At 46.5% G+C, this 15,338-nt stretch overlaps 1 protein-coding gene across 4 annotated transcripts in view; it reads left to right on the forward strand.

Moving 5' to 3' along the window:
* Positions 1-289: 289 nt before the first annotated feature.
* Positions 290-15,338, forward strand: part of mlc1 (modulator of VRAC current 1) — a 35,312-nt gene continuing 20,263 nt past the window's right edge. Inside the window, exons 1-5 of one of the 4 annotated variants that reach the window (XM_072471443.1) lie at positions 290-401; positions 489-672; positions 1,127-1,216; positions 3,024-3,077; positions 3,172-3,273. In XM_072471443.1, coding sequence (XP_072327544.1) covers positions 493-672; positions 1,127-1,216; positions 3,024-3,077; positions 3,172-3,273 — 426 coding nt within the window. In that variant the 5' untranslated portion in view covers positions 290-401; positions 489-492. Of the gene's footprint in view, positions 673-1,126; positions 1,217-3,023; positions 3,078-3,171; positions 3,274-15,338 lie in introns of all 4 variants that reach the window. The other 3 variants (XM_072471444.1, XM_072471442.1, XM_072471445.1) reach the window with 3 other exon arrangements.

Here is a 15,338-nt window from a genome sequence, read left to right on the forward strand (position 1 = left end):
TCATGTTTCTCAGGCAGCATAGTTATATTTAAACTATGGAGACATATAACATAGCCACACTGACTGCTTTTCCATATGCTTTCCTTCCACATTAAATTTGTGTATTCTCAAGATTTAGAAAACTTTGGGTCGAATATGTTTCGCGGAGGTCTTGTTCTAACCTTTTCTGCTCATTTAAATTCAGGATGCACGCCACTCTTCTGGCATTAATACACTGTTTCTTAGCTGAGGCTTTGTTCGGGATTTGAATGGCTATGCCCAAAGCTAAAGTTGATGAGCAAACTTTTCAAAGGGAGCTCACTGCACTGTAAAATCTCTGGAGCTTTTCCCATGAGTACAGTGCCTCTCGCTGCACACGAGCGAGTCCGCTGTCACTTGCATTTTTGCTCATCAAAACTCTAGTGGGTTTTCCTCTGAAGCAAATATTTATTTTCTCATGATAGGCTGCCATATACCCATCACTAATATATTTCTGTTGTACTAAAAAGGAAAATGACGAAGGAAGATCATTACAAAGAAGAGTTTAGCTATGATAAAATGTCTACATTGGAACGGGGAAAACAGAATAATGGAAATTGCACCACGGACTTTAAATCCAGTGAACTTCAGATGGATAGGAAATTTCATTCTTGTTTTCATCACAGGGGATGGATCTACAGTCTGATGATTGGGGTAAACGTACCTTTTTTTTGTAAATGTAAACAAAGGGTTTATAAACCACAAAGTAATGCTCATTTGTGTGTGTGACATTTTGTGTATACATTACCAAGAAAAGTTGTGAAGTGCAATTGCTGTGTTTAAGGATTGTTTGAAGGCTATTGCTGTGTTTAAGGAATGTTTGAAGGCTATGTTGCTTAAAGTAACATGACAGAAGCTGTCAGAAGGTTAGGCATTGATCGTCACAATAAAGCAGATAACAATTCCTAAATGGGGAAATAAGTCTTAGTGCAGTCATAAGATTGTGTTCAGCACAATCTTTGGGAATGTAAATTTAGCAAAATGTGTTTTTTATTTTGAGGGCAACAAATTTTTCTATTAACACCGTATCTACAATCAATGTGTTTCAGAATGATATCAGTGTTGCAACAAGGTGCTAGTGCATTTATTTATTTTTATTGTGTTACAGAGTTGCCTCCTAATAGTTGTTGGCTTTTCAGTTTATCTGGGCAATGTATTTCCTGATGAAATGGACTACTTGCGTTGTGCAGCTGGTTCAGTAAGGACCATTTCAATGTGATTGTTTTTCGCTTTGTTATTCTAATCCTGTGAAGTTGATATGATTTTTTTAATTGTATAAGCAAAATTATTAATTTTTGTGTAAATTTGCATTTTAACTGTGATTTATTCAACTAAATTTCATTCATATATTTTGTTAAATTTAGAGTACCCAATTATTTTTTCCAATTAAGTGGCAATTAATGTGGACAATCCTGCTACTCTGTGCATCTTTGGGTTGTGGGGGTGAAGCCCACACAGACACAGGGAGGATGTGCAAACTCCATATGGGCAGTGACCCGGGGCCGGGATCGAACCCGGGTCCTCCGCACTGTAGGCAGCAGTGCTAACGACTGCGCCACCGTGCCGCCCCTAACTAAATTCCATTCAATTGTGTGTTTTTAAATGATTTATTTGCTGAAATTAAAAATTAGATCCTGCCTGTAACATTCAAAATTATTTGTTAGGTATTAATTTTTAGTATGAAAAGGTTTTTATGCAGAACACGTTGGTGAATGCTAATTCTGGGAAATTATACATTTTTTCAATTTTTCACATTCAGTATCAGTGACAAATCATCCCTGCTTGGGTAAACATGGACGAAATTTAGAGTAAAGGTTATTTGTGTCACAGAGGATGCCTCTGCGTCTTCAACTCTCTATCTTCAAAAACAAATCCCTTGTGAAGTTTTGCACCTCTTGCTCCTGCCACCCTTAAGGCATCTCTGAGACAGGCTGCCACTTTCTCCTACTATTGAGATCATGGGTGGAATTCTCCTAAGACTTGGCTGGCAGGTTAAATAGCGGGCAGGGAGGCGGGCAGGGGGTAGAATTCAGTGGGAGGCCCAAAAGTTTGTTTTGTGCCAGCGTGAATTTATAGCCTCTGTTGGTGTCTTCCATGGCGGACTGGGAAACCAGCTGGAGGGCGGCGAGAAACTCATTTACATCCCGTTGATGGGATGCAGGTGAAGGTCTGACCACCCATGCCCAATTCTCCACGGCACCAGTAGAAAACCATGCCAATGCGAAACACGTTTGGAGCAACGTGAAAAGAAGATGTCTGGACTCCCCTGAACAATGTTTGGGGCTGCCTGGAGAGTTCGTGATTTAGGCCGATGGCAACTCTGGACCCTGGAACACCACAGCAGTGGCTGGGGCGAGCATGAACAGATGGATATTCCGGATTCAGTGTCCTGGAGGGTGTTCATCTTCCAGCCTCAGAATGTTCCTGGAGAGCCATAGTCATTGTCAGGAGGTCTACCCTCTTTCTTCAATAGTAGGCTGTGATGTTGGGCTCCGTTTCAATATGGCGGCCAGGGACGATGGCGGACCACACTCCATCAGGCCTGCCCCGCCACGGCACAAAACATCTGGGTGCCTAATTAATGAGGTCGAAACCAGAAGATTTGGCGTGTTTACAAGTCGGCCTCCGCTGCGGGAATCACTCCGCGTTCCTTGCCCCCACCACGGGACCTAGTCCCCGGATGGGAGAATTCTACCCTGTGATAAACACGAACTGGGTTATTTCAAATCAATCTTTGCAGCTGGCAGAGAAAGAGGAAGAGAGAGAGAGAGCGAGAGAGAGAAAGCTAAGAGTTTTACTCTTCTAAATAATGAACATGTTTTAACAGGATAATACAAATAAATGATTGGATTATTTTCCAAATATAACATTACAATAAAATGTTAACAAAATAATTATTCAGTTCAACTTGAATCTTGGGCATTTATTGTAAATTAAATGTTAATGGTTGAAGTGTTTACTTCCTTTATCTTAGAATTTGTTTAAAAAAATGTTTTTCCTCCCAGTGTATTCCTGCGGCGGTCGTGAGTTTTGCTGTAGCTAAAAGAAGAGTTAATGCAGTAGGTACATCATTATAAATTACATTTTATCATGCATATTTTTGTGTAGTTTAAAGAATACAATTGCAGAATTTTAAATAATTATTTTCTTTAGATGCCACACTTCCAGCTTCTGTTTATCTCGACGTTTGCTATCACGACAACTTGCATGATTTGGTATGGGTGCAAGCTCGTCCTCAATCCCGCTGCGTTAAACGTAAGCTTACCTTTGTTGCTACATACATCGGTCATTAATGGAATTTTTTATTGATAAACCAAACTGGGGAAATCACCGGAATGCGACAATGATTAGACAATGCTACCAAATCAGAGGTTGCAAGATATTAACTAACTAAGGTTCACAACATTCATTTCAAAATTTGGTGTTTACTCCTGCATGTTTGACCATTTATTATATACGCTCTTTGAATTTTTTCATGCGATAGATTCATTTTGCATCTGTCCAAGTTTTGTGTTTATGGGGATTGTCAGTGTCTACTATTATCTTGCTGTTCACAAGGGAAAATTGTTGCTGAGTTTCTATTATTAAATTATCTACAGTTAACACCTGGGATATTCTATATTGAGCATCTATACAATCATTGTACATGGATACGCACCCCTAGCCAAGCTGTTCCAGTACAGCTACAACACTGGCATCTACCCGGCAATGTGGATAATTGCCCAGGTGTATTATGTACTCAAGAAACAGGACAAATCCAACATAGTCATTTATCAGTCTCCTCTCCATCATCAGCAAAGTGTTGGAAGGAGTCATCAACAGTGCAATCAAGAGGCACTTACTCAACACTAACGTGCTCATGGACACTCAGTTTGGGTTCCGCAGGGTCACTCAGCTCCTGACCTCATTACAGCCTTGGTTCAAACATGGACAAAAGAGCTGAATGTCAGAGGTGAGGTGAGAGTGACTGCCCTTGACATCAAGGCAGCATTTGACTGAGTATGGCATCAAGCAGCCCGAGCCAAACTGGAGTCACTGAGAATCGGGGGAAAACCCTCCATTGGTTGGAGTCATGCCTGGCACAAGGAACGATGGTTGTGGTGGTTGGGGGTCAATCATCTCAGCTCCAGGACATCACTGTAGGAATTCCTCAGGGTAGTGTCCTAGGCCTAACTATATTCAGCTGCTTCATCAATGACCTGCCTTCCATCATGAGGTCAGAAGTGGGGATGTTTTCGGATGACTGCGCAATATTCAGCACTATCCTGTAGGAGCGGTTTCAAGACCTGTGTATTGAGTCAGCTTCCACGTGGGTTATTCTCTGTGGCTCAACTCAGTAGCGAGAGGAAAAAAACACGTACACAATCTGGACAAGGTGGCTTATTTAATCAAGCTTGTTAGGTGTACACTGAGACCAGTCCTGGATATTGGCCAAGACCTGTTCTGTCGAACAAAGACCAGAACACAGTACTTATACAACGTTCAACAATCAATAGCCCACTCCAGTTGGATGCGATCCAATCACTGAAGCTGCTACGTTTGAACTTATCCAATAGAATTGCAAGCAAGTGTGGCACAAGTTCTAAAATGTACTCTTCTCCTCCCTTCACCCTCTCTTCCCCCAAATGAAGATGACATTGCAAATAAGGCTTTTGAATGTCTAACATGATAAAATATTCAGGACTAAAAAAAAACTGCAGCAGGATCATCTGGTCCTGCCAATGGCTAACCTCTGCCTGGGTTTCCCGACGGCGTGTGGGGGGCTTCAATAGGAAATCCCACTGACAGCAGTGGGGCTAGAAGATCCCACCTCCAGCCAATGGTGCGCCCCTTCCTGCCGCCAAGAACCATGCCATAGGGCACAGAAATTCCCACCCCCCTCATTTTTATATAGTTCCTTTTATATCTTTAGGATGTCCGAAAGTGTTTCACAGCCAATGAAGTATTTTTGATGTGTAGTTACTGTTGTGATGTGGGAGAATGCAGCACAGCAACGTCCCACGAACAGCATTGAAACAAATGCTTAGATGATCAGTTTTAATTGTGTTGGCTAAAGGATAAATGTTGACTGGAAGACTTGCCTGTTCTTCTTCAAATAATACCATGAGACAACCTGAGAGGACAGATCAGGCCTTGATTTAATGACTCATCCAGTGACTGCCAGTACAGCACTTATTTTAGTACTGCACTGAAGTGCCAGCTTAGATTATGGGCAGGATTCTTCTCCGCCCCGTGGCATGTTTTGCAGCAGTGGGTGAAACCCACCAGTGACTGGCGTTGAGATCTTCCAATCGCGCTGCTGTCAATGGGTTTTCCTGTTCTTCACACCTGGCAGTGGGAAGGAGGGGTCTGGTCGCCATCAGCAAGACCGAAGGATCCCGCTGGTGGGAACAACTGGAAAATTTCCACGATACGTATTCAATTCCTGAAGAGAGTTTGATCCCACAACCTCTGGCTCCCAGGCGAGAGGACAGATGTTGCACTGCAATGAAGACCGAGTGAGTGGAAACTTCCATCTGTCAGCTGATTTGCAGTACCTTTCTGCAGTTACCAGTATGACTCTGGCTTTCTAGCTGTGTTACCAGTTCTGCTCCACTTTTACTTTACAATGACTTTGGCTGGATGGGAAAATGTTTGATAACTAACAATGGCAGCTAGCATAATAAGGAGTGAAACCTAAGTGTGTCTCAACAAACCCTCAAGGCCAGAGCGAGGAGTAGAAAGTGAGATGCTAGAAGGCTAAAGGGGAGATAGAAAGATAGATAAAGAGAAGCAGAATTGCCGACTTGACAGATGGGAAAAGGAATAACTCCTCAGGAGATTTGGGACTTAGTCAGGGTGCTGAAGTGTTCCAGGTCAGGTTCATCCCTGGCTGGCAAGGGAGGGGTTGGTGAGGGGATTTCCATCTGTGAAGTCTTCAAGCCATCTTTAAATATTGTGGATACCCAGAGCAAGGGCAATTAAGCTGCTGTATGTCTGACCGACCAAAAACATCCAGGACAGAGCCCTGTTCTTGGTTTTGTGCTGATGGTCACTTTAACTCCCTTTGACTGTGAGCAGCCTCTAGCTTCACAGTTGAAGGTTATTGCCAATAAGAAATGGGCCTTGTTAGTAATGAGAGCACTTAACAGCATCAGGTTGTGTTTCCTGCTTGCTCCTGTTAACGGCTGCAGAAGCCTGGAGGCTGCTGTTGCTGTTTCCTTCCTTTTCTGTAGCTGAAAAAAAGGACAATCCTTTCTAAGATACATGGGTCCTGGAACACCAGACTCAGGCGGACGTATGAGTCCAGATGCCAATCCGGTTTGAAGCAAGAAGGCACTGCAGGGTCTGTTGCATGGCATTGTTCCACAGCGGGGTGACATGCTGGAGGAGGAGGAGAAGGGGCATGAAGCCTTGTCTGAGGAGGGAGGAGGAGACGGACCAGGAGATAATTGTTGACTAGCCTGGAGAGGCGCCGCAGGAGGAGCCAGGTGGTGGAGGACAGGTGACAGCAAGGGTCCGGCATGCATGGAGAACCTAGGAGGCCCTCATCCTTACCTGCTTTTCATAGTACGAGGTTTTGTCTGGCAGCTCTCTCCCACCCCCGTTCCCCTCATTCCATCCCCTTCCCCTCTATTCCTCCCTTCCTCCCCATTCCCTTCCTTCCTCCCCAGTCCCCAACCCCACGACCCAACTACATTGTTCCACCTCCCAATGTTTGTGTAACATCACCCCAGTGTGATGGATCTGTATCGGCACTGTTAGTGTGTGGCAGGAGAGTGATGATAATTTGCTGTGAGGTAAGCTCTGGTGCTCCTCGGTTTATGTCAAAGTCTGGTTCCTGTCTTTCAGCTGACGGCACGCTCATACCGATGCTCTGAGCAGGGTCTACATCGCGGGTATTTGATGTTGGTCCATGGGGCCCGGGGGAGAGGGGTGGGGGAGGGCAACAGGGGACGGGGGTGCAGGCAGGCACATTGTGACATTTAACATGGCAGAGAGTTTACATGTATCAGATGTCACATGTTTTAATAGTGAATATTGGACATTTGCATGCTCCCTAGCTATAGATTTTGCCCCCCCACCCAATCGGTGAACCTCAATCTTCTTGATCTTATGTGGTCTAGTGCTATGACTAGGTGATCCCTAGATGCACATCAGAGATGGAGGCAGCTGCAACCTGCTGCTTTTGCACCATGTGGCCTTTGATGCGGGGGAGCTCATTGGAGGTTGTTGGTCATCTTACTATATTTTACTGAGGTCATCCTGGTCATGCTTCCCGCACTGACATCCACTGCCACTGTCTCCCAGGCGGTATTGGTGACCCTGCTGCTGTCCTCCCAACCCGCTCACCGGAACAACATGTCCTGTCTCACATCCACAGCGTCCAGAAGTCTGGCCAGGTTGACATTCCCAAAGCGAGGAGCAGATCTGCATGTTGCCATGCTTGTGTGTTGACTGGGAGTGAGTGGTGAGGGAGCGTTTAAAAGCAGCTCCCCCTTGTTAGCGGCGAGACGCTGAGGCGCGAATCTAGCAAATCAGATGGTGAGTCAGCCAGCAATGGTGAGAAGTTCATGGGGACTCGTTTCCAGTACTAATTGCAGCTAAATACGGGCCGCGATCTCGCCACCACAGCCATCGAGAAACACCCCGCCAATCAGGCCCAAAGCGACACTCAGAAATGTTTCCGTTAAATCGCTCCCATTGTTTTCTAAAGAGATAAAACAAACCAACTAATTAGCCAGAGTCTGCAAATGACCAGTGGCCCTCTTTCCATTGGAGAGAGAGAGAGATAATCAGTTATCTATAGCTTGAGGGTCACAACTCCCCAAGCGTGGGGCAAAGCGAGGAGACAGGCCCCCATGAACTACCACGATTGCCATCAGATTATGGAATTGCACTTGCACGTGCAACAAATACCTCAGATTTCTATGACCATCATATGCATCAGCACTTATGGGTCGATAAACTCCCTCGTAACATTGAACTGCAACCAGGAAAGAGAATAAGTACTAATGTAAAATACCATCTTGTTGACAATTAATTTAATTTCTTTGAAATTAATTAATTTAACTTCTAGACTGCCGACTAGTAAGGGAGTATTTGCTGTAATCTGGAATGCACTGTCTGAATGGGAGTTGGAAACAGATGCAATAGTAACATTCAAAAGAGAATTGAATAACTACTTGAAGAGAATATAAGTACAGGGCTATGTGGAAAGAGTGGGGAATGGGACTAATTGAATATGTATATCAAAGAATCAGCATCGGTACGATGGCCTTAATAGCTTCCTTCTGTGCTGTATTATTTTATGATTACATGCATGAGGCTTTCCAGTTCCACCAGTGTAGGCATCGTCTTGGGTTGGGGTGTGGGGGATTTATTTATTTAGTTTTTCATTTATTATATTTTAAATAGATTTTTTTTTTCCAATTAAGGGGCAATTTAGCATGGCCAATCCACCTAGCCTGCACATATTTTTGGGTTGTGGGGATTGATGTGTTGGGTGTTCTGGATCACAAACAGGTCACCATCACTGGAAGTGGTGCAACTCTATTTTATTATAAGGTTAACTATATTAACATACTTGAACTGTGGGTAAATGCAATACCAGCTTTTACTGTTGACCCTTGCCTAGTCCTAACCAGGTGATGCACTCAGCACATGGTGAATGTCTGTGTTGCAGGCTGTGAGCTCTGTGCTCCGAGCTGGCTGCTACTAGAATGAGCGGGAACTCTCCTGTCCCCTGTTTTATAGTGCGTGTGCTCTCACTGGTGATTGGCTGTGGTGTTGTGAATGCTGATTGGTCCCACTGCATGTCCATCAGTGTGTGTGTGCGTCTGCACCATAATATACTGGTGTATATTATGACATTCCCCCTTTTATATAAAGAACATGTGCCTGCGTGACAATAAATATTGTGTAGTGAATGTACCTGACTAGGTGTTTGCGTATTATTTACATGGCGCTAATCTATTTACACGGGAAGGTGCCTGGTGCAGAGAAATAGGGTGTCACACCAACAACAAAATGAACATTATATACAAACTACTGGAACGATGAAACAGGATAACAGAACAGATCAAAGAGTCCAACATCGTAAAACTCATAAGTCAAGTCTCTGAGGTGGGCGACAAATTCTGGTTGACTGCCTCAAGGGTGGGTCAGGAGCCACCGGCTGAGGAACGGGCTGGGCCACGGCAAAGTGAGGAGGATGCAGAGTATTCAGAATCTCCACAGAGTCCAGGTTGGGGACAACAGGAGGGCGTGGCACCGGTGGAGGATCACGTAGCGAGCGTGGAACGAGACGAAGGGCACGCCGATTGCGGCGGCGAATGGAACCATCTGGCAGATGAACCAGGAACGAGCGGGGAGACACCTGCCGAAGAACCACAGCAGTTGCAGACCAGCCACCCTCCGGAAGATGGATGCGGACGTTGTCATCCGGCGCCAGAGCAGGGAGATCAGTCGCCCGAGCGTCATGCGCCGCCTTGTGTTGTGCACGAGACTGTTGCATCCGCTGGAGGACCAGAATGTGGTCGAGGTCTGGGACGTGAATGGACGACATCGTGGTCCTGAGGGTGCGACCCATGAACAGCTGGGCTGGCAACAGGCCCATGGAGAGTAGGGCCGAACGATAGGCCAGCAAGGCGAGGTAGAAGTTGGATCCTGCATCGGCAGCCTTGCAGAGGAGCCGTTTGACGATGTGGACGCCCTTTTCCGCTTTGCCATTGGATTGTGGGTGTAGGGGACTGGATGTCACATGCACAAAGTTGAACCTGCTGGACCATTCCTGGCTCGCGAAGCAGGGGCCATTGTCCGACATCACAGTGAGTGGGATGCCGTGACGAGCAAAGGTCTCCTTGCAGGCACGGACGACCACCGATGATGTGATGTTGTGCAGGCTCACAGCGAATGTGGATAAGGCGTTCATCCGTGGCCGGCAGATTGGAGGCCGTGAAGGCCATCTGGGCGTCAACCTGGCAGACGAACACCTCTGGGTCACACGGGGTGTTGACTGCCCTGGACAGAGCGTCGGCTATGATCAGGTCCTTGCCTGGGGTGTATAGGAGCTGGAAATCGTACCGCCGGAGTTTAAGCAGAATGCACTGGAGGCGAGGGGTCATATCATTCAGGTCTTTTTGTATAATGTTGACCAGCGGGCGATGGTCTCGACAGTGAATTGGGGGAGGCCGTACACGTAATCATGAAATTTGTCGACCCCAGTCAACAGGCCCAGGCACTCCTTTTCGATCTGCGCGTAGCGCTGTTCCGTGGGAGACATGGCTCGTGACGCATATGCAACGGGGGCCCATGATGAGGCCACATTGCGTTGCAGGAGCACCGCCCCAATGCCGGATTGACTGGCATCCGTTTAAATTTTTGTTTCCTTCGTGGGATCAAAAAATGCCAATACCAGGGCCATGGTAAGCTTGGTCTTAAGCTCCTTCCATTCGCGCTCGTGGTCGGGAAGCCATTGGAAGTCTGTTGTCTTCCTGACCAGGTTCCGGAGAGCTGTGGTATGGGAGACGAGGTTGGGGATGAACTTCCCCAGGAAGTTGACCATGCCCAAAAATCGGAGTACCGCCTTCTTATCCGCTGGCTTCTGCATGGCCGTGATGGCTGCCACCTTGTCCTCATCCGGCAGCACACCCAACCGGGAGATGTGGTCCCCTAGGAACTTGAGTTCCGTCCGGCCGAAGGAACATTTGGCTCTGTTGAGGCGAAGGCCTTGGTCCCGTATTCGTTTGAAAACCCGCTGGAGGCGACTGATATGCTCCTGCGGGGTGATGGACCAAATGATGATGTCCTCAACATAGACGCGCGCACACCCTCAATGCCCTCCATCATTTGCTCCATGATCCGGTGGAATACTTCTGATGCCGATATTGTCCCAAATGGCATACGGTATCCTGTTGTAGCAGTATCTGCCTAACGGGTTATTAAAGGTACAAGCTTTCTGCTGGACCTGTCTAGTTGAATTTGCCTGAATCCTTTCGAGGCGTCAAGTTTGGTGAAGATGTTGGCCCGAGCCATCTCACACGTGATCTCCTCGCGCTTGGGGATAGGGTAATGCTCCCTCATTATGTTGCGATTCAGGTCCTTTGGGTCAATGCAGATCCCGAGATCACCGGAAGGCTTCTTTACGCACACCATGGAACTGACCCAGTCGGTTGGTTCCGTCACTTTGGAGAGCACTCCTTGGTCCTGGAGGTCCTGCAGCTGCTGCTTGAGGCGGTCCTTGAAGGGTGCTGGGACTCTGCGAGGTGCATGAACCACAGGTGTGGCGTCTTGTTTGAGCAGGATTTTGTAAGTGTATGGAAGCCTTTGAAAACGTTGTGGTGCTGGTCGATGATGGCATTGAGTTGCGCCCTGAAGTCCACATCCTGGAAGCAGACATGTCCTCTGGAGAGAGAGAGTGTACTCGTTGAACGAGGTTTAGTAGTTTGCACGCCTGTGCGCCTAGCAGAGAGGCCTTCGAGGAGCCCATGATCTTGAAGGGAAGGATGGCTTTTCGCGAGTTGTGCGCCACTTCGAGTTGGCATGAACCGGTAGCAGGAATGACGTTGCCATTGTAGTCCACTAGTTGGCAGGTCGACGGAAGAATGGTTGGTTTAACCCCAAGGGTCTGAAAGGCTGACCACGCTAAGAGTTTAGCGGAAGCACCAGTGTCCAGGTGGAATCGTATCTGGGACCGGTTGACCGTCAGGGTGGCACACCACTCGTCGTCTGGATCAATGCTGTGCACCGACAGCGGCTGGTGGTTTTGATTCGGGGACAGCCTGTTCTTTGTTATAACAGCGACTCGAAAAGGCTCCCTCGGGTCCTCGGTGTCACTGGTCTGCGGGAAGTCGGAATCGGACTCGGTGAACGTGGGATGAATTGCCCGAACGTTCCTGCGAGGCTGGCTGAAGCGATGCGAATTGGCAGGCTGAGCTGCTCGACAGCAGGCAGCATAGTGGCCAAGTCTGCCACATCATAGGCATTGTTGTGATTTTGCAGGACATTGCCGCTTTAAATGGGCGGAACCACAGTTGTCGCACGTCGTGACGTCAGTACGCTCGTTGCGCCACTGCGCATGCACGGTGCGGTCCTGTGTGGTGCGCACCTGTGCATCACGTTCCTCCACGTCACCGTCCCCTCGATTGGCGCGTACAAGCACGGGAGGCCGTGAAAAGCGTGCGAAATGGCCGCCCTCATCCAGGCTGCAGCCTTGGAGGTGTTCAATTGTTTGGACCCGTTCCGCCTCGTGGGGACCTTGCCACGCCGTTTCAGCCGTCTGTATGTGGGAGTACCGGCTGGTGGCATTTTAATGCAGGACACAGGTCTCGATGGCAGTCGCTAGGGTGAGTTGCTTAACTTTGAGGAGCTGCTGATGCAGGGGGTCCGACAGAACACCAAATACGATCTGGTCGCGTATCATGGAGTCGGAGGTGGGCCCATAGCCGCAGGACTGCGCAAGGATGCGGAGGTGTGTTAAAAAGGATTGGAAATCATAGAATAGAATTTACAGTGCAGAAGGAGGCCACCCGGCCCATCGAGTCTGCACCGGCTCTTGGAAAGAGCACCCTACCCAAGGTCAACACCTCCACCCTATCCCCACAACCCAGCAACCCCACCCAACACTAAGGGCAATTTTGGACACTAAGGGCAATTTATCACGGCCAATCCACCTAACCTGCACATCTTTGGACTGTGGGAGGAAACCGGAGCACCCGGAGGAAACCCACACACACACGGGGAGGGCGCCCTCAGTAAAGTGTACAGCTTTCAAAGCTTCTCATATTGCTTATAAAGCTGCTCTAAAAATCAGCAACACCATACCCTGTAAAAGTGTCTGTGTAGTTTATCTCCAGTTGCTATAAGCAGGGTTGTTTCAATCAAGATACACTGCTCTAACTGCATATATTTATATCCATTGTTTGAGTTTCCTCACACACTGATCTTCTTGAGCCTACAATATCAGTTTCAGTTTGTCAGTCAATTACTAGCTGAGGTGATTCAAGATCATTTGTTTTCCCAGGATTTCCATGTGCGTGCACATTCTGCCACTTGAAAGCAGACTTTACAGAACTACGCTCGCACTATAGGGTAAAATACTGACACAAAATAGTTGCCACCTGCACAGACCACAATGAAATTCATTCATGCACATTTGATACAAAGTTCCTGGAATGGTCTGGTTAAAAAAATAAATGAAAATGGGAAACCCTAGGATCAAAAACAACTTCATACACGTGTGTAATCCTATTGCAGTACGAGCAGGATTGCACCAGTTCATGCACCAGAAGGGGAGAAAGTTGGCATGTGATATTTGAATGTCAGCTCACTTTAGTAATCAGACACATGCTTTGCACAAATTCTCACAGAGCTATCAAAGATACAACAGGAGCTTGCTTGGTGACCTAAAATGAGACATCCGGTATTGGGAGTTTTTCAAAGTTACTCTTAGTTAAAGCAAAAGGGCACAGTTAAATTTTAGTTTTGAAAATGGAAACAAGGAGGGTCAGAGGCACGACTGTTCCTCTGGATGTGCTGACTCGGGTATCTTCTACTTGGAAGGGCTCTCCACTGTGAGGCTGAGGCCAATCCTCTATTCTGGAGGCCTTTTAAAAATTCCTGAGCAGAGATGGCCAAGTTGGTCATTGTCACCTTCTAGGTTCAAAGGTTATAGGAACAGATGAGTAAGAAATATCTGACTTGCTGGTTCCTCTGACAGGGTAAAGCACCCTCTGGACGGCATTGATTTGGCAGCCTTTTGATTCACAAGCAAGAGATGTAGCTTTAACTAAGACTAACAAAAAAAAACACTGTCCATATATGGATATCAATTACTGTGTTGCACTCAGGGCACAATTGAAATAAAGCCAATCTTATTCTTCATGACACCGTGGGGTGTAGTAATTTTTAAAAGTTCAGCATCTCTTATCCCAGTCAGTCCTATTTTTGAGAGATTCTGGTGTATGTCTTCCATTAGCTATCATATTTTTATAACAATCTAATTGCCCAGTGGGAACAAGTAGTGTGGTGGATGGAAGATTGCCTTGGGATGCAGTTGGTCCACTGCCTACTTGTGCTGGCCCACAAGATGACTCTGTAACTGATGGTACCACACATAAATATTGATCTTGCATAAAGGGACCATGCAGTGTAAAACCTCTTACTTGTGATCATCTTGCCAGCCAGTGGCAGAGCTCTCTGTGTTGTGAAAACGTGTTGCTGAAGGTTTGACTTGAAGAGGTGACATATTTCTGTGAAACAGGCTGTAGTGATCTCTGTTCATGTAAATACATGAAGGATTAATGTGTAGTCAGTACAGTCGGACGATCACCAGAGGGCAACACTAATGAGAGGTATATAAACAGCTACAATCTGTTTTCCTGCTCTCTTTTGGATGTGTTGTGGCTCGAGTAAAGAAGTATATCAAGATCAGAGTGTAGAGTATAGGTATTATTGTTAATCTAAATCTACATTATCTAGTTAGAACTAGTATCAGTATTGAAGAAAAGAACTCCCGACTAATTTAATCAGTTACTCAATAAATTACTTGTTATCAACTGGATGACTTCGAGTATTCATCATCTAAGTTAAGCTCAACTCGGCAGAAACAAATGAGTAACAGATATTACTCCTAAGTAATATAACACAGGCCGAGTGAAAGTGGATCTCTGCAGATGTGTCCAGGTAGAAACATCTTGGTTTATAGACAGAAAAAGCATTCACCTTCTATAAAGCACACTGCCACCGTTGACAGATCAATCATGACACAATGGGAACTTGCTCACAGCATCATTCCTCCTAACGCTTACTAGCTTGGTGGAAAATGCACAATGAAGAAGTTTAGATTTAACTATCTGGTAGGCCTTCAGTTTTAGAATGATGTGTGTTATGGTGGCCAAGAAGGAACGGAGGAAAATCAGTAGATCTCCCTGTGGGCTTTGTAGAATATGAACTTCCCTACTGAGCGGGCGGGAGCTCGCTATCATAATATACACCAGTATATCATGGTGCAGACACACACACTGATGGACACACAGTGGGACCAATCAACCAGCCAATCACCAGTTAGAGCACACGCACTATAAAGACAGGGGGCATCAGAATTCCCGCTCATTCGAGCTGCAGCTTCCTGGTAGGACAGAGCTCACAGCCTGCAGCACAGACATTCACCATGTGCTGAGTGCATCGACTGGTTAGGACAACGCAAAGGTCTTTAGTTAAAGCTAGTATCGTGTTAACCCACAGTGAGAGTATGTCAAACTGTTAATGACTCAATAAAATAGTGTTGCACTATTTCAAGTGTTGGTGACCTGTATGTGTTCCACGGATCCAGAGCGCCC

This window comes from Scyliorhinus torazame, chromosome 13 (genome assembly GCF_047496885.1).
Source record: "Scyliorhinus torazame isolate Kashiwa2021f chromosome 13, sScyTor2.1, whole genome shotgun sequence".
Taxonomy (NCBI): Eukaryota; Metazoa; Chordata; class Chondrichthyes; order Carcharhiniformes; family Scyliorhinidae; genus Scyliorhinus; species Scyliorhinus torazame.